A 26,680-nucleotide genomic window follows, 5' to 3' on the forward strand; every position below is an offset into this window, starting at 1 on the left:
ACCCAGGTGCCCCTAGGACAAGATTTCTTGAGGCTATTATTTAATGAATCAATTTTCATGTTACCCTCCGGCCTGTCGTCTGTTGGCTGAACTCTTCTGTTTCGGCGGATTGCAAAGAGCTTTCGCCGTGCTCCTGGGCAGATGTACCCAGGTTGTCTGCTATATTCAGGTTCGGTTGTTATCACAGCAGCTCCTGGTAAATAAATGGACATAGAAAGAGCTGTTGACTGACAGGTTGTTGTTAGAAGAGCCTCGAAAATTAAGGAGTCAATCCCATTTACAACTGCACCCAAAAGCATAAGCTACCCGGGAATAAACCTAACCAAAGAGGTAAAGGATCTGTACCCTAAACACCACAGAACGTTCCTGAAAGAAATCGAGGAAGGCATCAAGAGAAGGAAAAAGGTTCCATGCTCATGGAGAGGAAGAATTAATATTGTGAAAATGTCCATGCTACCCAGGGCAATTTACACATTTCACGCAATCCCTAACAAAATACCGGGGACTTTCTTCAGAGAGTTGGAACAAACCATCTTAAGATTCTAGTGTGGAACCGGAAAAGACCCCAAAGAGCCAGGGGACTATTCAAAACGAAGGCCACAGCTGGGGGCATCACGAGGCCCGATTCCAGGTTGTACTACAAAGCCGTGGCCATCGAGACAGTGTGGTAGTAGCACAAACACAGACCCATAGATCAATGGAACCGAGTAGCGCATCCAGAAGTGGACCCTCAACTTTATGGTCAACTAATATTCGCGAAAGCTGGAAAGACTATCCCTGGATAAAGACAGTGTCTTCCATAAAGGGTGCTGGGAACACTGGACATCCACATGCAGAAGAAGGAAGCTAGACCATTCTCTGACACGACACACAGGGAAAAACTCAAAAAGCATGAACGATCTAAATGTGAGACAAGAATCCATCCAAATCCGAGAGGCGAACAGAGGCAACACCGTTTTTCAACTTGGCCACAGCAACATCTCGCAAGATACGTCCGCCAAGGCAAGACAAACAAAAGCAACAAGGAATTATTGGGACTTCAGCCAGATCGAAAGCTCCTGCGCAGCAAACAACAGTCCACAAAAGTAAAAGACAACCTACAGAACGGGAGAAGATATTTGCAGACGACCGCTCAGTCAAAGGGCTAGTGTCCAAGATCTATAAAGAACATACTCAACTCAAGAGCAGAGAAACAAACAATCCGATCGTGAAACGGAAAAAGATCCAAACAGAAATCTCACAGGGGAAGACAGAGACACGGCCAACAAGCACATGAGAACATGCCCCGCAAGCTGACCATCAGGGAACTACAGATCCACACCCCCAGGAGATACCACCTCACACCTGCGGGAATGGGGAAAAGTCACGAGACAGGAAACAACAAATGTTGGAGAGGACGCGGACAAGGGGGAACCCTCTTGCACTGTAGGTGGGAATGTGAACAGGTGCAGCCACTCCGGAAAACTGTGTGGAGGTTCCTCAAAGAGTTAAGAACAGATCTTTCCTCCGGGCCAGCAATGGCACTGCTGGGGTTATACCCCAAAGCTAAAGATGCGGTGAAATGCGGGGACACCTGCACCCCGATGTTTATGGCAGCAATGTCCACAATAGCCAAACTGTGGAAGGAGTCTCGGAGTCCTTCGAGAGATGAATGGATAAAGAAGATGTGGTCCACGGCTACAACGGAATATAACTCAGCCGTGAGAAACGACAAATACCCACCATTAGCTCCGACGTGGATGCACCTGGAGGGACTTATGCTGAGTGAAATAAGTCCATCGGAAAAGGACAAACTTGATATGGTCTCATTCATTTGGGGAATATAAAAACTAGTGAAGGCAATAAAGGGAAAGGGGAAAATGAAGGAAAATATCAGTGAGGGTGACAAAACAGGAGACACACCGAACTCTGGGAACTGAACAAGGGGTAGTGGAAGGGGAGGTGGGCGGGCGGTTGGGGCGACTGGGTGATGGCCCCTGATGGGGGCACTTGGCGGGATGAGCACTAGGTGTTATGCTATATGCTGGCAAATTGAACTCCAATAAAAAAATGTAAAAACAGAAAACATTTTGCTAATACTTAACACGGACTAGTATGTCCAAATGTTACCTCACAACCCCTCCCATGAAATCGGACCAAATTAGAGTTCTCAATGCGATTTCACAATTTTGGCCACAAACTAATGACTGACCTTTCAAGTTAAGATGTGGACACATGAAACATAAAGAATACGGCTTAGGAGGTCTGTCTCTACGATGGCACCCCGAGCAAAACTGAATAATGATTCTGTTTTGCGTGTGTGGAGAGAGCAAAAGAGCAAGTGTAAGGAGGAGAGGGGCAGAGGGAAAGGAAGAGAGAATACGAAGCAGGCTCCATGCTGAATATGGGTGAATCTGATGACCTTGAGGTCATGACCAGAGCTGAAACCCCGGAGGCAGAGACTTAGCTGACAGAAACACCCAGGTGCCCCTAGGACAAGATTTCTTGAGGCTATTATTTAATGAATCAATTTTCATGTTACCCTCCGGCCTGTCGTCTGTTGGCTGAACTCTTCTGATACGGAGGATGGAAAACATTTTTGGCCATGCTCCAGGGCAGGTGTACCAAGGGTTTCTTCGAGATTCAGGTTCGGTTGTTATCACTCCAGCTCCTGGGAAATAAATGGACATAGAAAGAGCTGTTGACTGACAGGTTGTTGTTAGAAGAGCCTCGAAAATTAAGGAGTCAATCCCATTTACAACTGCACCCAAAAACATAAGCTACCCGGGAATAAACCTAACCAAAGAGGTAAAGGATCTGTACCCTAAACACCACAGAACGTTCCTGAAAGAAATCGAGGAAGGCATCAAGAGAAGGAAAAAGGTTCCATGCTCATGGAGAGGAAGAATTAATATTGTGAAAATGTCCATGCTACCCAGGGCAATTTATATATTTCACGCAATCCCTATCAAAATACTGGGGACTTTCTTCAGAGAGTTAGAACAAACCATCTTAAGATTCTAGTGTGGGGGATCCCTGGGTGGCGCAGCGGTTTAGCGGCTGCCTTTGGCCCAGGGCGCGATCCTGGAGATCTGGGATCGAATCCCACGTCGGGCTCCCGGTGCATGGAGCCTGCTTGTCCCTCTGCCTATGTCTCTGCCCCATTCTCTCTCTCTGTGCGACTATCGTTAATAAATAAAAATAAAAAAAAATAAGATGCTAGTGTGGATACTGAAAAGACCCCAAAGAGCCAGGGGACTATTCAAAACGAAGGCCACAGCTGGGGGCATCACAAGGCCCGATTTCAGGTTGTACTACAAAGCCGTGGCTATCAAGACAGTGTGGTAGTGGCACAAAAACAGACCCATAGCTCAATGGAACCGAATAGCGAATCCAGAAGTCGACCCTCAACTTTATGGTCAACTCTATTCGAGAAAGCTGGAAAGACTATCCCTGGAAAAAGACAGTCTCTTCAATAAAGGGTGCTGGGAACACTGGACATCCACATGCAGAAGACGGAAGCTAGACCATTCTCTGACACCACACACAGGGAAAAACTCAAAAAGGATGAAAGATCTAAATGTGAGACAAGAATCCATCCAAATCCGAGAGGTGAACAGAGGCAACACCGTTTTTCAACTTGGCCACAGCAACATCTCGCAAAATACGTCTGCCAAGGCAAGAGAAACAAAAGCAACGAGGAATTATTGGGACTTCAGCCAGATCGAAAGCTCCTGCGCAGCAAAAGAAACAGTCCACAAAAGTAAAAGACAACCTACAGAACGGGAGAAGATATTTGCAAACGACCGCTCAGACAAAGGGCTAGTGTCCAAGATCTCTAAAGAACATACTCAACTCAAGAGCAAAGAAACAAACAATCTGATCATGAAACGGGCAGAAGACCCGAACAGAAATCCCACAGGGGAAGACAGAGACACGGCCAACAAGCACATGAGAACATGGCCCGCATCACTGGCCATCAGGAAACTACAGATCCAAACCCCCATGAGATACCACTTCACACCGGCAGGAATGGGGAAAAGTCACGAGACAGGAAACAAGAAATGTTGGAGAGGACGCGGACAAAGGGGAACCCTCTTGCACTGTAGGTGGGAATGTGAACAGGTGCAGCCACTCCGGAAAACTGTGTGGAGGTTCCTCAAAGAGTTAAGAACAGATCTTCCCTCCAGCCCAGCAATGGCACTGCTGGGGATTCACCCCAAAGCTGAAGATGCGGTGAAATGCGGGGACACCTGCACCCCGAAGTTTATGGCAGCAATGTCCACAATAGCCAAACTGTGGAAGGAGCCTCGGGGTCCATCGAGAGATGAATGGATAAAGTTGATGTGGTCCACGGCTACAACGGAATATTACTCAGCCGTGAGAAACGACAAATACCCATTAGCTCCGACGTGGATGCACCTGGAGGGACTTATGCTGAGTGAAATAAGTCCATCGGAAAAGGACAAACTTGATATGGTCTCATTCATTTGGGGAATATAAAAACTAGTGAAAGGCAATAAAGGGAATGGGGAAAATGAAGGAAAATATCAGTGAGGGTGACAAAACAGGAGACACACCGAACTCTGGGAAGTGAACAAGGGGTAGTGGAAGGAGAGGTGGGCGGGCGGTTGGGGCGACTGGGTGATGGGCACTGATGGGCGCACTTGGCGGGATGAGCACTGGGTGTTATGCTATATGCTGGCAATTTGAGCTCCAATAAAAAAATGTAAAAACAGAAAACATTTTGCTAATACTTAACACGGACTAGTATGTCCAAATGTTACCTCACAACCCCTCCCATGAAATCTGACCAAATTAGAGTTCTCAATGCGATTTCACAATTTTGGCCACAAACTAATGACTGACCTTTCAAGTTAAGATGTGGACACATGAAACATAAAGAATACGGCTTAGGAGGTCTGTCTCTACGATGGCACCCCGAGCAAAACTGAATAATGATTCTGTTTTGCGTGTGTGGAGAGAGCAAAAGAGCAAGTGTAAGGAGGAGAGGGGCAGAGGGAAAGGAAGAGAGAATACGAAGCAGGCTCCATGCTGAATATGGGTGAATCTGATAACCTTGAGGTCATGACCGGAGCTGAAACCCAGGAGGCAGAGACTTAGCTGACAGAAACACCCAGGTGCCCCTAGGACAAGATTTCTTGAGGCTATTATTTAATGAATCAATTTTCATGTTACCCTCCGGCCTGTCGTCTGTTGGCTGAACTCTTCTGTTTCGGCGGATTGCAAAGAGCTTTCGCCGTGCTCCTGGGCAGATGTACCCAGGTTGTCTGCTATATTCAGGTTCGGTTGTTATCACAGCAGCTCCTGGTAAATAAATGGACATAGAAAGAGCTGTTGACTGACAGGTTGTTGTTAGAAGAGCCTCGAAAATTAAGGAGTCAATCCCATTTACAACTGCACCCAAAAGCATAAGCTACCCGGGAATAAACCTAACCAAAGAGGTAAAGGATCTGTACCCTAAACACCACAGAACGTTCCTGAAAGAAATCGAGGAAGGCATCAAGAGAAGGAAAAAGGTTCCATGCTCATGGAGAGGAAGAATTAATATTGTGAAAATGTCCATGCTACCCAGGGCAATTTACACATTTCACGCAATCCCTAACAAAATACCGGGGACTTTCTTCAGAGAGTTGGAACAAACCATCTTAAGATTCTAGTGTGGAACCGGAAAAGACCCCAAAGAGCCAGGGGACTATTCAAAACGAAGGCCACAGCTGGGGGCATCACGAGGCCCGATTCCAGGTTGTACTACAAAGCCGTGGCCATCGAGACAGTGTGGTAGTAGCACAAACACAGACCCATAGATCAATGGAACCGAGTAGCGCATCCAGAAGTGGACCCTCAACTTTATGGTCAACTAATATTCGCGAAAGCTGGAAAGACTATCCCTGGATAAAGACAGTGTCTTCCATAAAGGGTGCTGGGAACACTGGACATCCACATGCAGAAGAAGGAAGCTAGACCATTCTCTGACACGACACACAGGGAAAAACTCAAAAAGCATGAACGATCTAAATGTGAGACAAGAATCCATCCAAATCCGAGAGGCGAACAGAGGCAACACCGTTTTTCAACTTGGCCACAGCAACATCTCGCAAGATACGTCCGCCAAGGCAAGACAAACAAAAGCAACAAGGAATTATTGGGACTTCAGCCAGATCGAAAGCTCCTGCGCAGCAAACAACAGTCCACAAAAGTAAAAGACAACCTACAGAACGGGAGAAGATATTTGCAGACGACCGCTCAGTCAAAGGGCTAGTGTCCAAGATCTATAAAGAACATACTCAACTCAAGAGCAGAGAAACAAACAATCCGATCGTGAAACGGAAAAAGATCCAAACAGAAATCTCACAGGGGAAGACAGAGACACGGCCAACAAGCACATGAGAACATGCCCCGCAAGCTGACCATCAGGGAACTACAGATCCACACCCCCAGGAGATACCACCTCACACCTGCGGGAATGGGGAAAAGTCACGAGACAGGAAACAACAAATGTTGGAGAGGACGCGGACAAGGGGGAACCCTCTTGCACTGTAGGTGGGAATGTGAACAGGTGCAGCCACTCCGGAAAACTGTGTGGAGGTTCCTCAAAGAGTTAAGAACAGATCTTTCCTCCGGGCCAGCAATGGCACTGCTGGGGTTATACCCCAAAGCTAAAGATGCGGTGAAATGCGGGGACACCTGCACCCCGATGTTTATGGCAGCAATGTCCACAATAGCCAAACTGTGGAAGGAGTCTCGGAGTCCTTCGAGAGATGAATGGATAAAGAAGATGTGGTCCACGGCTACAACGGAATATAACTCAGCCGTGAGAAACGACAAATACCCACCATTAGCTCCGACGTGGATGCACCTGGAGGGACTTATGCTGAGTGAAATAAGTCCATCGGAAAAGGACAAACTTGATATGGTCTCATTCATTTGGGGAATATAAAAACTAGTGAAGGCAATAAAGGGAAAGGGGAAAATGAAGGAAAATATCAGTGAGGGTGACAAAACAGGAGACACACCGAACTCTGGGAACTGAACAAGGGGTAGTGGAAGGGGAGGTGGGCGGGCGGTTGGGGCGACTGGGTGATGGCCCCTGATGGGGGCACTTGGCGGGATGAGCACTAGGTGTTATGCTATATGCTGGCAAATTGAACTCCAATAAAAAAATGTAAAAACAGAAAACATTTTGCTAATACTTAACACGGACTAGTATGTCCAAATGTTACCTCACAACCCCTCCCATGAAATCGGACCAAATTAGAGTTCTCAATGCGATTTCACAATTTTGGCCACAAACTAATGACTGACCTTTCAAGTTAAGATGTGGACACATGAAACATAAAGAATACGGCTTAGGAGGTCTGTCTCTACGATGGCACCCCGAGCAAAACTGAATAATGATTCTGTTTTGCGTGTGTGGAGAGAGCAAAAGAGCAAGTGTAAGGAGGAGAGGGGCAGAGGGAAAGGAAGAGAGAATACGAAGCAGGCTCCATGCTGAATATGGGTGAATCTGATGACCTTGAGGTCATGACCAGAGCTGAAACCCCGGAGGCAGAGACTTAGCTGACAGAAACACCCAGGTGCCCCTAGGACAAGATTTCTTGAGGCTATTATTTAATGAATCAATTTTCATGTTACCCTCCGGCCTGTCGTCTGTTGGCTGAACTCTTCTGATACGGAGGATGGAAAACATTTTTGGCCATGCTCCAGGGCAGGTGTACCAAGGGTTTCTTCGAGATTCAGGTTCGGTTGTTATCACTCCAGCTCCTGGGAAATAAATGGACATAGAAAGAGCTGTTGACTGACAGGTTGTTGTTAGAAGAGCCTCGAAAATTAAGGAGTCAATCCCATTTACAACTGCACCCAAAAACATAAGCTACCCGGGAATAAACCTAACCAAAGAGGTAAAGGATCTGTACCCTAAACACCACAGAACGTTCCTGAAAGAAATCGAGGAAGGCATCAAGAGAAGGAAAAAGGTTCCATGCTCATGGAGAGGAAGAATTAATATTGTGAAAATGTCCATGCTACCCAGGGCAATTTATATATTTCACGCAATCCCTATCAAAATACTGGGGACTTTCTTCAGAGAGTTAGAACAAACCATCTTAAGATTCTAGTGTGGGGGATCCCTGGGTGGCGCAGCGGTTTAGCGGCTGCCTTTGGCCCAGGGCGCGATCCTGGAGATCTGGGATCGAATCCCACGTCGGGCTCCCGGTGCATGGAGCCTGCTTGTCCCTCTGCCTATGTCTCTGCCCCATTCTCTCTCTCTGTGCGACTATCGTTAATAAATAAAAATAAAAAAAAATAAGATGCTAGTGTGGATACTGAAAAGACCCCAAAGAGCCAGGGGACTATTCAAAACGAAGGCCACAGCTGGGGGCATCACAAGGCCCGATTTCAGGTTGTACTACAAAGCCGTGGCTATCAAGACAGTGTGGTAGTGGCACAAAAACAGACCCATAGCTCAATGGAACCGAATAGCGAATCCAGAAGTCGACCCTCAACTTTATGGTCAACTCTATTCGAGAAAGCTGGAAAGACTATCCCTGGAAAAAGACAGTCTCTTCAATAAAGGGTGCTGGGAACACTGGACATCCACATGCAGAAGACGGAAGCTAGACCATTCTCTGACACCACACACAGGGAAAAACTCAAAAAGGATGAAAGATCTAAATGTGAGACAAGAATCCATCCAAATCCGAGAGGTGAACAGAGGCAACACCGTTTTTCAACTTGGCCACAGCAACATCTCGCAAAATACGTCTGCCAAGGCAAGAGAAACAAAAGCAACGAGGAATTATTGGGACTTCAGCCAGATCGAAAGCTCCTGCGCAGCAAAAGAAACAGTCCACAAAAGTAAAAGACAACCTACAGAACGGGAGAAGATATTTGCAAACGACCGCTCAGACAAAGGGCTAGTGTCCAAGATCTCTAAAGAACATACTCAACTCAAGAGCAAAGAAACAAACAATCTGATCATGAAACGGGCAGAAGACCCGAACAGAAATCCCACAGGGGAAGACAGAGACACGGCCAACAAGCACATGAGAACATGGCCCGCATCACTGGCCATCAGGAAACTACAGATCCAAACCCCCATGAGATACCACTTCACACCGGCAGGAATGGGGAAAAGTCACGAGACAGGAAACAAGAAATGTTGGAGAGGACGCGGACAAAGGGGAACCCTCTTGCACTGTAGGTGGGAATGTGAACAGGTGCAGCCACTCCGGAAAACTGTGTGGAGGTTCCTCAAAGAGTTAAGAACAGATCTTCCCTCCAGCCCAGCAATGGCACTGCTGGGGATTCACCCCAAAGCTGAAGATGCGGTGAAATGCGGGGACACCTGCACCCCGAAGTTTATGGCAGCAATGTCCACAATAGCCAAACTGTGGAAGGAGCCTCGGGGTCCATCGAGAGATGAATGGATAAAGTTGATGTGGTCCACGGCTACAACGGAATATTACTCAGCCGTGAGAAACGACAAATACCCATTAGCTCCGACGTGGATGCACCTGGAGGGACTTATGCTGAGTGAAATAAGTCCATCGGAAAAGGACAAACTTGATATGGTCTCATTCATTTGGGGAATATAAAAACTAGTGAAAGGCAATAAAGGGAATGGGGAAAATGAAGGAAAATATCAGTGAGGGTGACAAAACAGGAGACACACCGAACTCTGGGAAGTGAACAAGGGGTAGTGGAAGGAGAGGTGGGCGGGCGGTTGGGGCGACTGGGTGATGGGCACTGATGGGCGCACTTGGCGGGATGAGCACTGGGTGTTATGCTATATGCTGGCAATTTGAGCTCCAATAAAAAAATGTAAAAACAGAAAACATTTTGCTAATACTTAACACGGACTAGTATGTCCAAATGTTACCTCACAACCCCTCCCATGAAATCTGACCAAATTAGAGTTCTCAATGCGATTTCACAATTTTGGCCACAAACTAATGACTGACCTTTCAAGTTAAGATGTGGACACATGAAACATAAAGAATACGGCTTAGGAGGTCTGTCTCTACGATGGCACCCCGAGCAAAACTGAATAATGATTCTGTTTTGCGTGTGTGGAGAGAGCAAAAGAGCAAGTGTAAGGAGGAGAGGGGCAGAGGGAAAGGAAGAGAGAATACGAAGCAGGCTCCATGCTGAATATGGGTGAATCTGATAACCTTGAGGTCATGACCGGAGCTGAAACCCAGGAGGCAGAGACTTAGCTGACAGAAACACCCAGGTGCCCCTAGGACAAGATTTCTTGAGGCTATTATTTAATGAATCAATTTTCATGTTACCCTCCGGCCTGTCGTCTGTTGGCTGAACTCTTCTGTTTCGGCGGATTGCAAAGAGCTTTCGCCGTGCTCCTGGGCAGATGTACCCAGGTTGTCTGCTATATTCAGGTTCGGTTGTTATCACAGCAGCTCCTGGTAAATAAATGGACATAGAAAGAGCTGTTGACTGACAGGTTGTTGTTAGAAGAGCCTCGAAAATTAAGGAGTCAATCCCATTTACAACTGCACCCAAAAGCATAAGCTACCCGGGAATAAACCTAACCAAAGAGGTAAAGGATCTGTACCCTAAACACCACAGAACGTTCCTGAAAGAAATCGAGGAAGGCATCAAGAGAAGGAAAAAGGTTCCATGCTCATGGAGAGGAAGAATTAATATTGTGAAAATGTCCATGCTACCCAGGGCAATTTACACATTTCACGCAATCCCTAACAAAATACCGGGGACTTTCTTCAGAGAGTTGGAACAAACCATCTTAAGATTCTAGTGTGGAACCGGAAAAGACCCCAAAGAGCCAGGGGACTATTCAAAACGAAGGCCACAGCTGGGGGCATCACGAGGCCCGATTCCAGGTTGTACTACAAAGCCGTGGCCATCGAGACAGTGTGGTAGTAGCACAAACACAGACCCATAGATCAATGGAACCGAGTAGCGCATCCAGAAGTGGACCCTCAACTTTATGGTCAACTAATATTCGCGAAAGCTGGAAAGACTATCCCTGGATAAAGACAGTGTCTTCCATAAAGGGTGCTGGGAACACTGGACATCCACATGCAGAAGAAGGAAGCTAGACCATTCTCTGACACGACACACAGGGAAAAACTCAAAAAGCATGAACGATCTAAATGTGAGACAAGAATCCATCCAAATCCGAGAGGCGAACAGAGGCAACACCGTTTTTCAACTTGGCCACAGCAACATCTCGCAAGATACGTCCGCCAAGGCAAGACAAACAAAAGCAACAAGGAATTATTGGGACTTCAGCCAGATCGAAAGCTCCTGCGCAGCAAACAACAGTCCACAAAAGTAAAAGACAACCTACAGAACGGGAGAAGATATTTGCAGACGACCGCTCAGTCAAAGGGCTAGTGTCCAAGATCTATAAAGAACATACTCAACTCAAGAGCAGAGAAACAAACAATCCGATCGTGAAACGGAAAAAGATCCAAACAGAAATCTCACAGGGGAAGACAGAGACACGGCCAACAAGCACATGAGAACATGCCCCGCAAGCTGACCATCAGGGAACTACAGATCCACACCCCCAGGAGATACCACCTCACACCTGCGGGAATGGGGAAAAGTCACGAGACAGGAAACAACAAATGTTGGAGAGGACGCGGACAAGGGGGAACCCTCTTGCACTGTAGGTGGGAATGTGAACAGGTGCAGCCACTCCGGAAAACTGTGTGGAGGTTCCTCAAAGAGTTAAGAACAGATCTTTCCTCCGGGCCAGCAATGGCACTGCTGGGGTTATACCCCAAAGCTAAAGATGCGGTGAAATGCGGGGACACCTGCACCCCGATGTTTATGGCAGCAATGTCCACAATAGCCAAACTGTGGAAGGAGTCTCGGAGTCCTTCGAGAGATGAATGGATAAAGAAGATGTGGTCCACGGCTACAACGGAATATAACTCAGCCGTGAGAAACGACAAATACCCACCATTAGCTCCGACGTGGATGCACCTGGAGGGACTTATGCTGAGTGAAATAAGTCCATCGGAAAAGGACAAACTTGATATGGTCTCATTCATTTGGGGAATATAAAAACTAGTGAAGGCAATAAAGGGAAAGGGGAAAATGAAGGAAAATATCAGTGAGGGTGACAAAACAGGAGACACACCGAACTCTGGGAACTGAACAAGGGGTAGTGGAAGGGGAGGTGGGCGGGCGGTTGGGGCGACTGGGTGATGGCCCCTGATGGGGGCACTTGGCGGGATGAGCACTAGGTGTTATGCTATATGCTGGCAAATTGAACTCCAATAAAAAAATGTAAAAACAGAAAACATTTTGCTAATACTTAACACGGACTAGTATGTCCAAATGTTACCTCACAACCCCTCCCATGAAATCGGACCAAATTAGAGTTCTCAATGCGATTTCACAATTTTGGCCACAAACTAATGACTGACCTTTCAAGTTAAGATGTGGACACATGAAACATAAAGAATACGGCTTAGGAGGTCTGTCTCTACGATGGCACCCCGAGCAAAACTGAATAATGATTCTGTTTTGCGTGTGTGGAGAGAGCAAAAGAGCAAGTGTAAGGAGGAGAGGGGCAGAGGGAAAGGAAGAGAGAATACGAAGCAGGCTCCATGCTGAATATGGGTGAATCTGATGACCTTGAGGTCATGACCAGAGCTGAAACCCCGGAGGCAGAGACTTAGCTGACAGAAACACCCAGGTGCCCCTAGGACAAGATTTCTTGAGGCTATTATTTAATGAATCAATTTTCATGTTACCCTCCGGCCTGTCGTCTGTTGGCTGAACTCTTCTGATACGGAGGATGGAAAACATTTTTGGCCATGCTCCAGGGCAGGTGTACCAAGGGTTTCTTCGAGATTCAGGTTCGGTTGTTATCACTCCAGCTCCTGGGAAATAAATGGACATAGAAAGAGCTGTTGACTGACAGGTTGTTGTTAGAAGAGCCTCGAAAATTAAGGAGTCAATCCCATTTACAACTGCACCCAAAAACATAAGCTACCCGGGAATAAACCTAACCAAAGAGGTAAAGGATCTGTACCCTAAACACCACAGAACGTTCCTGAAAGAAATCGAGGAAGGCATCAAGAGAAGGAAAAAGGTTCCATGCTCATGGAGAGGAAGAATTAATATTGTGAAAATGTCCATGCTACCCAGGGCAATTTATATATTTCACGCAATCCCTATCAAAATACTGGGGACTTTCTTCAGAGAGTTAGAACAAACCATCTTAAGATTCTAGTGTGGGGGATCCCTGGGTGGCGCAGCGGTTTAGCGGCTGCCTTTGGCCCAGGGCGCGATCCTGGAGGTCTGGGATCGAATCCCACGTCGGGCTCCCGGTGCATGGAGCCTGCTTGTCCCTCTGCCTATGTCTCTGCCCCATTCTCTCTCTCTGTGTGACTATCATTAATAAATAAAAATAAAAAAAAATAAGATTCTAGTGTTCATACGGAAAAGACCCCAAAGAGCCAGGGGACTATTCAAAACGAAGGCCACAGCTGGGGGCATCACAAGGCCCGATTTCAGGTTGTACTACAAAGCCGTGGCCATCAAGACAGTGTGGTAGTGGCACAAAAACAGACCCATAGCTCAATGGAACCGAATAGCGAATCCAGAAGTGGACCCTCAACTTTATGGTCAACTAATATTCGAGAAAGCAGGAAAGACTATCCCTGGATAAAGACAGTCTCTTCAATAAAGGGTGCTGGGAACACTGGACAACCACATGCAGAAGAAGGAAGCTAGACCATTCTCTGACACCACACACAAAGATAAACTCAAAAAGGATGAAAGATCTAAATGTGAGACAAGAATCCATCCAAATCCGAGAGGTGAACAGAGGCAACACCGTTTTTCAACTTGGCCACAGCAACATCTCGCAAGATACGTCCGCCAAGGCAAGAGAAACAAAAGCAACAAGGAATTATTGGGACTTCAGCCAGATCGAAAGCTCCTGCGCAGCAAAAGAAACAGTCCACAAAAGTAAAAGACAACCTGCAGAACGGGAGAAGATACTTGCAAACGACCGCTCAGTCAAAGGGCTGGTGTCCAAGATCTATAAAGAACATACTCAACTCAAGAGCAGAGAAACAAACAATCCGATCGTGAAACGGGCAGAAGACCCGAACAGAAATCTCACAGGGGAAGACAGAGACACGGCCAACAAGCACATGAGAACATGGCCCGCATCGCTGGCCATCAGGAAACTACAGATCCAAACCCCCATGTGATACCACCTCACACCAGTGGGAATGGGGAAGTCACAAGACAGGAAACAACAAATGTTGGAGAGGACGCGGACAAGGGGGAACCCTCTTGCACTGTAGGTGGGAATGTGAACTGGTGCAGCCACTCCGGAAAACTGTGTGGAGGTTCCCCAAAGAGTTAAGAACAGATCTTCCCTCTGGCCCAGCAATTGTACTGCTGGGGATTCACCCCAAAGCTGCAGATGTGGTGAAACGCGGGGACACCTGCACCCCGATGTTTATGGCAGCAATGTCCACAATAGCCAAACTGTGGAAGGAGTCTCGGAGTCCTTCGAGAGATGAATGGATAAAGTTGATGTGGTCCACGGCTACAATGGAATATTACTCAGCCATGAGAAACGACGAATACCCACCATTTGCTCCAACGCGGACGCACCTGGAGGGACTTATGCTGAGTGAAATAAGTCCATCGGAAAAGGACAAACTTGGTATGGTCTCATTCATTTGGGGAATATAAAAACTAGTGAAAGGCAATAAAGGGAATGGCGAAATGAGGGAATATATCAGTGAGGGTGACAAAACAGGAGACACACCGATCTCTGGGAACTGAACAAGGGGTAGTGGAAGCGGAGGTGGGTGGGTAGTTGGGGCGACCGGGTGATGGGCACTGATGGGGGCACTTGGCGGGATGAGCACCGGGTGTTATGCTATAAGCTGGCAAATTGAACTCTAATAAAAAAATGTAAAAACAGAAAACATTTTGCTAAAACTTAACACGGACTAGTATGTCCAAATGTTAGCTCACAACCCCTCCCATGAAACCGGACCAAATTAGGGTTCTCAATGCGATTTCACAATTTTGGCCACAAACTAATGACTGACCTTTCAAGTTAAGATGTGGACACATGAAACATAAAGAATACGGCTTAGGAGGTCTGTCTCTACGATGGCACCCCGAGCAAAACTGAATAATGATTCTGTTTTGCGTGTGTGGAGAGAGCAAAAGAGCAAGTGTAAAGAGGAGAGGGGCAGAGGGAAAGGAAGAGAGAATATGAAGCAGCCTCCATGCTGAATATGGGTGAATCTGATGACCTTGATGTCATGACCAGAGCTGAAACCCCGGAGGCAGAGACTTAGCTGACAGAAACACCCAGGTGCCCCTAGGACAAGATTTCTTGAGGCTATTATTTAATGAATCAATTTTCATGTTACCCTCTGGGATCTCTGTTTGGGAGTCCAGTTCCCTGCTTCGGTAGAGGGTGTATATTTTCAGCTGTTGTTGAGGGCCGAGGTCTCCAGATTGTGTGCTAGGTTCTGTTCCTGTGGTTTCCACAGCAGATCCTGGGAAATAAATGGACATAGAAAGAGCTGTTGACTGACAGGTTGTTGTTAGAAGAGCCTCGAAAATTAAGGAGTCAATCCCATTTACAACTGCACCCAAAAGCATAAGCTACCCAGGAATAAACCTATCCAAAGACGTAAAGGATCTGTACCCTAAACACCACAGAACGTTCCTGAAGGAAATCGAGGAAGGCATAAAGAGAAGGAAAAAGGTTCCATGCTCATGGAGAGGAAGAATTAATATTGTGAAAATGTCCATGCTACCCAGGGCAATTTACACATTTCACGCAATCCCTATCAAAATACCATGGACTTTCTTCAGAGAGTTGGAACAAACCATCTTAAGATTCTAGTGTGGAACCGGAAAAGACCCCAAAGAGACAGGGGACTTTTCAAAATGAAGTTCATAGCTGGGGGCATCACAATGCCAGATTTTTGGTTGCTCTACAAAGCCGTGGCCATCAAGACAGTGTGGTTGTGGCACAAAAACAGACCCATAGATCAATGGAACCAAATAGCGAATCCAGAAGTGGACCCTCAACTTTATGGTCAACTAATATTCGGGAAAGCAGGAAAGACTCCCCCTGGAAAAAAAACAGTCTCTTCAATAAATGGTGCTGGGAATATTGGACATCCACATGCAGAAGAAGGATCCCAGGCCATTCTCTGACATCACACACAAAGATAAACTCAAAAAGGATGAAAGATCTAAATGTGAGACAAGAATCCATCCAAATCCGAGAGGCGACGAGAGGCAACACCCTTTTTCAACTTGGCCACAGCAACATCTCGCAAGATACGTCCGCCAAGGCTAGAGAAACAAAAGCAACAAGGAATTATTGGGACTTCACCCAGATCGAAAGCTTCTGCATAGCAAAAGAAACAGTCCACAAAAGTAAAAGACAACCTACAGAACGGGAGAAGATATTTGCAAACGACCGCTCAGATAGCGCGCTTTTATCCAAGGTCTATAAAGAACATACTCAACTCAAGAGCAAAGAAACATACAATCTGATCATGAAACCGGGAAAAGACACCCACAGAAATTTCACAGAGGAAGACAGAGACTCGGCCAACAAGCACATGAGAAGATGCCCCGCATCGCTGGCCATCAGAGAACTACAGATCCAAACCACAATTAGATACCACCGCACACCAGTGATAATGGGGAAAAGTCACAAGACAGGAAACCACAAATGTTGGAGAGGATGCGGACAAAGGGGAACCCTGTTGCACTGTAGGTGGGAATGTGAACTGGTGCAGTTGTTAGAAGAGCATTGAAAATGAGTGATAACCTTATCAGAGGTCAAACTTTGATCTTATTACTGGTGATTTGCCTTGCAGAGAAACCTGAGTGAGCATGCAATGCAGAAAGGCTTTGGAGTTGCCATATGCTTAAGGTTCCTGAGAATATAAACTGATAAATTGTCAATGAAACACAATGTGGAGTCTCACCCCTCCAAATATTTAAAAAGGTCTGACGTATATTCTTGCAATCTGAGTTTTGGCAAGTAGTTCAGAAAATATTGAAAGCTGAATTTCGCAGAGATTCTGCACAGTGTTTTCAGCACCTTTCAGCACACCCCAAAAAAAGAAACAACTTCATGTCCATTGATGAACAAAAGGATAAAAAGATTAGTCTATCTCTACAATGAAATATTATCGCAAGTTAAGAGGAAGGAAACCTCAAGAATTGTGATGACATGCATGGCCATGTAAATTAAATACTGCATGATGGCACTTATATGTGCACCTGGCACAGTCAACACACAGCATCAGGAAAGAGAATAGGAGCTAGAAGGAGGTACAAAGGGGGAAATGTTGCTGATCGGATACAAAGCTTCAATGATACAAATTCAATGTGTTCTGGAATTCTATCTGCAACCAAGGGCCTGTCATAAGCAACGCCGTATTATATGCTTGAAATCAGGAAGAGATTAGAGGATATCAAATGCCCTTACTGTCAAAGAACAACAAGAAATTCGCTAGCAGACACTGTGTGGGGACATACCTTTCTTTTGATGAGACAATATGCAAAACAGAACAACATAGTCATTGAGAACACAGTGAATAGTGTTGACGACTTGCCAAAAATTACAATACTGATGAGGAAGGGGTCTGAGACAGGACATGAGTTGGTTCCCTGGGGAGAGAGGTCCCTGAACACTTGAGATCTGCCTAGGGTCCCGGAGATCATGCTCTGAACCCCTGAACCAAGGGCTGTCTCTTTCTCAAATCCTCCTGCCCTAAGTTCCCTGTGCAAGACATTCCACAACAAGGGGGACTGCCTGAGCCAAGAGTAAAGTTCACATCCTAACGCAGCCATCCACCTCCCGGTTTCAATCCCTCACCCAAAACACAAAGCAGTTGCCCCCAAGTCAAGCTCTTGGAAATGGCAACGGGAAGCCCAACTGTGGTTATCTTCCCCCAGCGCTCACACTGCCATCTGGTTCCCATAAAGCCTTCCTGGGCACCAGTGGACTTGCCCTCAGTGACCAGTGGACTTCTCCCAAGCGGACTCACAACCCAGGATTTTCCAAACATACTGTCCCATGAGGGCTCTGCCAAGAAGTAGCTTCTCTTCAACTGACCAAACATGTTGAACAGTTAATGTGAATTCATGACATTCAAGCATGTTTTAGGCCTCAGGGTGAATGTGTTATTAGACATACTACCACACGTGTGTCATCATTTTTTTTTCCTTAAGACGGCTGCATGCTCAACATAGACTAGACACATGACTCTAGATCAAGAGTCGCATTCTCCACTAATGAGCCAGCCGGGCAGTCTCCACTCTGCTTCCAATTCTTATTGTATTTTATGTGTGCCATGGCCTGAGGTCAGACCATGCCATGACACTGATGGTCGGGCACTGGTCAGCTCTGTATCTCAGCTGTACAAGCAAATAGCAATGAGCAGGGAATGGATACCAAGCTAACCATAACCTGGCCCTTGAGTCTGATCTTCATTGTCCCAGGGGTAGGCTCTCATTTCACCATTACTAGCACTCATCATACAGACAATGCCATCATATACCATGAAAGAAACTCCTCGATTCTCAGCGGATCGAGGTCACGTGCTCAGCACTGACAGACTTTGACCAGGTTATCTAATGGTGCCTCCAAACCCTCAGAATCTGCAAACCGACCACAACCATGGCTTTGCACCTACCACTATCATAGCTTTAAGCTGACCATAATCATGCTTTAACTGACCAGAACTATGACTTGGAATTGACCAGCCTCCTATGTCCTTTTCCTACTAGTGACTATGGCAGGATCTGTACCACCACGGCTCAAGAGCTTCCCTGGGCTATGTAAGCATGGAGGTGACCTCATAATGGTAGACAGTGCTGAGATTTCCCTTTGCACAGGTCCTTTCTGACATACAGATGCACAGTAACCAATGACTCCATGCCTGAGTCATCATTTCAGTTTAGTTCACTAATTAGAATATGAGTTTTGGGACTCTAAGCTTGGATTCATATCCTGGCTCCTTAATTCAGAGTTCATGAACTTCATCACTGTGTCTCTGTTTCCCCACCTGAGGAGGAGGGAGTGTCAACAAAACATCACATATGTGTTTGATGAGCATTGAATGAACAAAGGTATGGATAGTGATCAGGAAGGTTAAGTAGAAGCTAAATATCCTGTCTGACATCTCACATTTCCCAAGTTCCAGAGCTGGATTGAACCCTGGGAATCTGACTTCCCAGACCATTGCCTTGTAACGCAAACTGGCTTTGCCTAAATACAAGTATTTTACCTTAACACCATTTAGTATTCACAGAATTAGAGGCCTTGAGAAAAAAAAAAAAAAGCTATTTGCTTCCTCCCCGAATATACTCTTGGGACTCTTGATCTATCCTGACTATCCTGCATGACGTTCCAATTCCTGAGTCATGATCAGCACATCAAATGTGATGCATAGTAGTGTGCAGGAAAGTAGAGTCACTAGTATCAACTCTTGTGTTTTAAAACGTGTGAGACAAGGTCACTGTGCATTAATTATTCCTCACACTAATATACGTGCCTCAAAACAGTGCCTGGTGACCTTGGCATGTCCTCGGATAAACCACAGCTTAGCTTTTGGACAGAGTTCTGGAGGGCAGTTTAGGAGAACTGAGTAAGACGTTATATGAAAACAACTCTAATGAAGTCTCTGTTTTCAAGCGACATTCCTAGGTGCAAATGCTTCCCATTCTCCACATCTGTAAAATTTACTTTCTCTACTCAAGTGTGTGCATCACCTATTTTTCTTTGAGAATGACTAATAAGTGTTTACATGGTTATCTCTCAGTCATTAGTTTATTAACCAATTATCCACGCAAGTAGAAAGACTGGCTATTTGTTGCATACCTGAGAATAATATTATATATTCACCATGCTTACACCTTAAGAGGGGAGGAATGGGATGAGGGATAGCATAAAATTGATCTCTCTATAAAGTGTAATTTTGGAAAATGCCCAAAGGGTAACAGGAAATGTGTGTTTGGGGCATAAATGGAATCAGAGACACTCATTCACAGGCTGACTTTTGGGCAACCATTCAGATGAAGGTAGCAACGTGCCCCTGCAAATACGGAACTCGATCCCCATTTTGGGAAAAAACGCAAGGAAGACATTGTAAAGCATTGATAAACAATGACAAGTATCCTCCATATCAACTGGATTCACACTTAATTTCTGAAATGAATACTTTGAATATGTAATTTTGGACACTAACAAAACCTGAAAATAGACGTGGCCATATTTCCCCCTGTGAGGTCCTTCGTGATGACAAATGAGGGCTGCAGGATATAATAGGGAGTAAGACATTTTTTCAAAACGGAGGCACAATATTCAAGGCAGTTAGATTGGCAGAATAACGAAAAACAGAAATGGAGCAATAGAACAAACGAAAACGCGTACATATAACTCTGCATGACAATTTGGGGAGAGGAAACTCTAAACAATGAGAAATATAGTCAGAGAAAGAGTTAACCATCCAGTTGGTAGCAAAGAGCATTCAGATCTTTAGGAACATACCATCGCAGTGTAAAGAATTGAGATTGCCCATTGTCACAACGCCAGGTAGAGAGCTGATCACCTCCTCACTCCTCACTCACTCAGCTCAAAGAGTGATAGGTGGGAAGAAAGGCAGAGGTGTTTCCCGTCACCATGGCAACGTGTATCCTCATAGTGCTTTCAAAGTGAATGCAGCTGCACAGCAACCAACTTCTGCTCTGTAGACAGGGGTGCATCTGGGGAGACAAGGGTGGTATTTGAGAGGAGACACTTTGTATCACAAAGTGTTAGATAAGTAGAGTTTGTATCATAAACTCTATTTTAAGCTGCCTGAGGACCCTCGCACTGTTTTCCAGAGTGGCTGCTCCAGTTTCCTTCCCATCAGCAGGGCCGGAAGGTTCCCCTTTCTCCCTTTCTCCACATCCTTGCTAACGTTAGTTGTTAAATTTAGCCATTCTCACCAGTGTAACGTGGTACCTCATTGTGCTTTTGAATTGTATTTTCCTGTTCACAGGTGTTGTGGAGCATTCTTTCCCGTGCCTTTTGGCCACGTGTAGGTCCTCTTTCGAGAAATGTCTGCCCCTTTGCTCTGTCCATTTCTCAAGTAATATTAAAATATGTCATTAGGGGCGCCTGGGTGGCTCAGCGGTTTGGTGCCTGCCTTTGGCCCAGGGCCTGATCTTGGAGACCCGGAATCGAGTCCCACGTTGGGCTCCCTGCATGGAGCCCGCTTCTCCCTCTGCCTGTGTCTCTTCCTCTCTCTCTGTCTCTCATGAATAAATAAATAAATAAAATCTTTTTAATAAAATACATCATTAAAATATAAAAGTTAAAATAAATAAATAAATAAATAAATAAATAAAATATAAAAGTTAAAAAAGAAAAGATTCCAAAAAGAAGACTTGATAAAACAAGAAACTAGGTGAGATGAGAATAAAGGAAAAAATAGAGGATGACTGTATCTTGAAAGAAAACCGAATCATACAAGGAAAACCTTGAGTTGCTGTGCTATGTTCCCCAGTGCTGGAGGTTCCACTTCTGTTTGGTCAGGAAATGTGCTGGTCACCTGTCCTTCCAGCTGATCCTCCCAGGAAGGGCCTGCTGCACAGATTCTCAGGTGTGTGTGCCTGGGTGGTGTTGCACCGACCTTGTCAGGGGGCCAGGCTGTTTGCTCTGTGAGGGTTTTGTTCCCTGAAACCTTTCATGTCTTTTTGGGGGGGTGAGAGGCAAAAAGACCACACCCCGATCTCCAGCCCCAGAGATGAGCGATGTGGTGATTGACCAATCTGCAGACTCCGATGGTGCCTGCCTACTCCATTTCTCCCCTAGGGGACCTGGGGGGACGTGGAAATGTGCAATGTTTAGGTTTCCTCAGGCAGTCTTTGCCGCTCTTGCCCTCCCCCCCTCTTCCTGGAGGAACGGGAGGTGTGTCCCTTTCTGTGGTTGCTGGCCCCCCACAAGGAGAACGTTCAACCGGGCCAATGCTGACCCACTCTGCCTCTCCCAGAGGAAGGTGCAGGCTGTGTTCCAGGCCCTTGTATGGACCCAACGTGGACGGGGGTCACCTGGCCCGGCGGGAGATCGTGGTTGATGGCACCACAAACTGAACATTCTCGCAGGCTTGCTCATCTGAAGCCATTTCCCTGAACCAGTACTTGGGAACTCTGCTGGCTCAGGCACCTGGATGCTTTCTGGCCTCCAGGAATATTGAGACCCGGCCACCCTGCACTGACCTGTGGTTCTGCACCCTTTCACCAATGAGTCCCTTTCAGGCAGGGACATCTCTAGAGGAGCACACTTTGAAGGGCCCAGATTTGAACTTTCACTTTCCTAAAGTTGGCTTACACGTGCTCCCTCCCCCACCCCACCCATTATCCTCTGATATATCCCTTTCCGTTTTACTTCTCCACACTCCACTTCATTTTTTCACTTTTCTATTTGTAGACTCAGCCATTCTTGCTTACAACTCGGCTTGATTTCATTGGTGTTCAGGATGGCTTGATAGTTATGTAGCTAATTTTGGGGGACCAGCTGACATGAGGACCTCTACTCTGCTATCTTCCATCCATCTGAAATTTGTTGTTGTTTTTTTTTTAACGGGCCTAATCCAAACTGATTCAGGAGGTTAGTCCATGAAACCTGTCATTCCCCAAAATTCAAGTTTGTTTTTCAAATAAAGTCAGCTTTATTTAGGATCACGCAAACTACTTGAAGCACCACACACACAGGATTCCTTCAGAAGAATCTGTGGAAGGTATAGTCCCCCCACACACCAACTTTACTGTCCTAGCTCCATGAGCTTGACCTAAGCAGTAAGAGAGGTTTCTATTTACAGCCACTCACATCTTAGGGGGAGGAACTTCCTCACAAGGTTGGGGCTGCTCCTATCTGTGGTGGGAACCAGGCCCCAGTGACAAGCAGAGGAGGCAGAGGAGAGGCATTCCCCAGCCCCAGGACCTACAAAACTCCAGAATAAAGAAGTTGCCTAAACACAAACCATCACCAGGCTGTGTTTATGGATTTTAATAAGTACCTGACCTTAACAAGCCCTCCTACATCAAGGCTTGCAGGGAGATTAGAAAAAAAGGAACAGGTTCTTAGGCGGTTCCATGGGGGAGAACACAATCAGGAACGTTTTAGTTCTGCTCTGTCCTCTGACTTGGGTGTGGACCAGAAAGTCAAAGAATGAATTCCCCATCCAGCAACTGATGCCCTCTGTGCCATGTTCTCTCTCTTAATTCACAGATCATAACTGTGATATTCCTTTCAGAGACTGAAATGTAGAGTTTACAAAATCTGCACTTTACAATTTATATACCCAGAGTCTTTAGGGTACACAGATCTTAAGGAGGACTCAATCTGTGGGACTTCATGATCCATCAGTGCTTGAAGCTGACCATCCCCAACTCCATCCCGATACACAATGATAGCCTGTGGTAGAAACTGATTATGTTTACACCAGAGCTTCAGGGCAGCTGGAAGGAAACCAGAAACACGGGTGAATAAGCCGTAACTCAGAACCAACTGGCCACTGCTATTTGTAACAGCTTCTAGGTTCATGTTCTTTCAATCCTGTAGCCTCCAGGACACATACAAATAGACACATTCACTGCCTTTTGGTCTTCACGTGAGCTCAGCATTTCTCAACAGCACCACTACAGAAATTCTGAGCCAGATAATTCTTTGTGGGGGCAGAATGGGTGTGGCTGTCTTCTGTAGCATGCCTGGTCTCTACCCGCTAGTTGGAGGCCAGTAGCACCTCCATCCCAGCTGTTACAATGGAGCGCATCTCTAGGCATTGCCAGACGTCTCCGGGGGGACAGTGTGTCCGCTGGCAGACAACTACCAGATGGAGTCAGGCACACCAATCTTGATGGGACACTAACCTTCCAAGCAGGTTTTAAGCCCGTTCACAAGCTCTTGACCCAACTCCTGGAAAATGCACTGGGAGAACCACCTGTTTGGAGAAAAATAAGCTGTCAGTTTGAGATTTGAGAGTCTTAAAATTCCCTTATTTTTCATCCTGAGTTAATCTAGGACCTCTGGTGGTGGGGGGTGGGGGAGAAGGGAGTCACTATGGGTAGCTGAAGATCCAATCAGGAATCCATTCTTTGATGCCTCTGCAGAGATCGAAGCATTAGTCTCTTCCAGTACCCTAGGCATTTATTAAAATTGTGAATGCACACAAATAGGAATATGGAAGCATTCACTAACATTGGTACAAATTACACGCACTTTCAATGTGCAGGACTACTGCCGTCTCATGGTGGACACCCAAAATAAATAACCAGTGTTCCTGGAGATTCCTGCTTTCAGGCTGAGGTCTTAAACAATGGTTCATCCATAATCATGGTTTGAGGGAACCAGCTGCTTTGGAACAGTAATTTTTACTTGACCACTTCCCAACAGATCAAGCAATACTGGTCTCAAGTTTCTAGGGGTAGTGGAAAGGGAGGTGGGCAGGGTTTGGGGTGACTGGGTGATGGGCACTGAGGGGACACTTGGCGGGATGAGCACTGGGTGTTATGCTGTATGTTGGCAAATTGAACTCCAATTTAAAAGAATTAAACATTTAAAAAAATGAACTGAATGAGAGCTTAATTTCTTCCCATGATTGAAACATTATTTTCCACATGCCCTCCCACCAAAAAAAGCAAACCAATATTATATTAAACTAGAATATGGCTGGAAAAGTTGAAGCCATTCATGAAAATAAAAATGGACCCCCTTAAAGAATACTCTGTAATTATACCTAGGGGGCCACAATCCTCAGGAAGCATAACAGTGATTGGTGATGGTCATACACGTGCTAATGCTCAAGAAACTAAACTGAAGAATGTGCAAACTCCTTTGAAGGTAGGTTCTACTCTAAGCACAGAAAACAAAAGTATCCCTGGAGCAAGGGAGAAGCATGAGATATGGAAGCATATGTTCTTCGGCAGATCCATTACATATAGATCTGTGAAGAGCAGATCCTGTACCTATAGGCTTCTGATTGTATTCCTAGGTCTGTCTTCCCCATGTGGGGCCTGAGTCCTTCCCCGTGTGTTAATGGGGAGACTCACTGATCATCAGAGCCCCCAGTGAGCAGAAATCTAACGCTTGGAATCTGTGACTATTGTATCGCCCCTGTGATTATGTCCTATGTCACAGTTGGCTTTAGGGGACATTTTCCAGATGGACCCTATCTGATTTCATAACCCCCTGAAAAAGCAAGATAGCAGAAGGGGGAAGAGAGATTTGAAGCAGAACAAGGACTGTGTGCTCTGGGGGAGCAGGGCATTCGAGAAGGAATATGGATAAAGTCCCAGGAGCTGAAACAGGCCTGTAGCTGGCAGCCAGCAAGGAAATGGGGACCTCTGTCCTTCATCTACCAAAAACAAAAACAAAACAAAACAAACAAAAAGATTCTGCCACAAGTATGTGCACTTGCAATAGGACCTCAAGCCTCCAGAGGAGAATGTGGCTTGGCCAACATGGCCAACCTGATGGCTGCCTGACAGACCTATGCGCAGACACAGGAGTGTCCTCTTAAGCTGCCATGTTTGTCTTCATCTGTTAAGCAGCAACAGAAAAATGATATAGACCCTTCCACATCAAATGTATTTGGAGCATAACTTTGCCAGAAGAGGAAGAGAATACCCTGCCCATGGCCCTCGTCAACAAACATTAGTTAGGCCCACCTCTCCTGTTTGGTCTACAGCTAGTTGCCATCTACACAATGTCTGCCTACGCCCACTCACTGCGTCAATTCCTGATTGATGCTGGACACGAAGCCTGCAATTGACTTCCGCCGATTTACAGTATCATGGAAACAGTCGATACCAATGAACATCGCATTCTGTAACTGAAATTTTTTTAAAAAGGTAAGACATTGAGTTAGAACACAATAGAAGCACAATTAAGCAACTGCGTTTAAGATGGTTGAGTCTTAAATTCCACTGAACACAAGTGAAATAAAGAGAAGGCAATGAAATCCAACGTACTCCTGTCTCCACCTTCCAGAGGGCTCCTCCCATCTTGCAGTTCATCTGCTGGGCAATCTTTGTCGCAATGGTCATCAGCGTCTGGGGTTTGTCTAAGGACCGTGCCATGACACACTGGCTTGGGGTCGGACAATTGACACACAGGTATTGTTTTATGCCATCATACAGGTCTTTCTTTTCACTGGACAGCACACAAAGGACCTTGAAAGAAAGCAACAACAAGACTACCGAGGACATGAAACCACAGTAATGGGAGAAGTGGATGTCACGTCAAGCAAACTACCTAGGTGGAGGAACAGAGTCTGTTCATTCAATCCACAGCTGGCCCAGGAGGGTAAAGGGTCTGGAATCCCATTCCATTCAATAATGGCGAAGGTGAGCATATGGAAGAGGAAAGAGCCTAGGAGCCAGGCATGGGCAATATGCATGAATCACTTGCACTTGCAAAGTCTTCACATCCTGGCTATTCTGTTTCTAGGAGTTTATCATGAAGTTGACACAGAGGGTTAACAAGCACAGACTGAAACGTACCATCATCAGGAACGTCACCCCTTACATGATGGGTGCTATGTGAGAGCACTTGCCAAGCATTGTACTTGACTCAGTTAATTCTTCAATAACCTATTGAGATCAAGACTAGTATCCCCATTTT

The 26,680-nt window shown here is 46.0% G+C and overlaps 1 protein-coding gene across 1 annotated transcript in view; it reads right to left on the reverse strand.

Moving 5' to 3' along the window:
* LOC140594267 (uncharacterized) overlaps positions 1-26,680 on the reverse strand; it is an 83,708-nt gene that overhangs the window by 16,943 nt on the left and 40,085 nt on the right. Inside the window, exons 4-11 of the mRNA XM_072725179.1 lie at positions 20,564-20,778; positions 15,408-15,536; positions 12,750-12,878; positions 10,293-10,421; positions 7,636-7,764; positions 5,179-5,307; positions 2,522-2,650; positions 65-193 (exon numbers count right to left, since the gene is read on the reverse strand). Of these exons, the coding sequence (XP_072581280.1) occupies positions 65-193; positions 2,522-2,650; positions 5,179-5,307; positions 7,636-7,764; positions 10,293-10,421; positions 12,750-12,878; positions 15,408-15,536; positions 20,564-20,594 (934 nt within the window). The 5' untranslated portion in view covers positions 20,595-20,778. The remainder of the gene's footprint in view (positions 1-64; positions 194-2,521; positions 2,651-5,178; positions 5,308-7,635; positions 7,765-10,292; positions 10,422-12,749; positions 12,879-15,407; positions 15,537-20,563; positions 20,779-26,680) is intronic.

The sequence above is a fragment of the Vulpes vulpes genome, chromosome 10, assembly GCF_048418805.1.
Source record: "Vulpes vulpes isolate BD-2025 chromosome 10, VulVul3, whole genome shotgun sequence".
In the NCBI taxonomy this organism is placed as follows: domain Eukaryota; kingdom Metazoa; phylum Chordata; class Mammalia; order Carnivora; family Canidae; genus Vulpes; species Vulpes vulpes.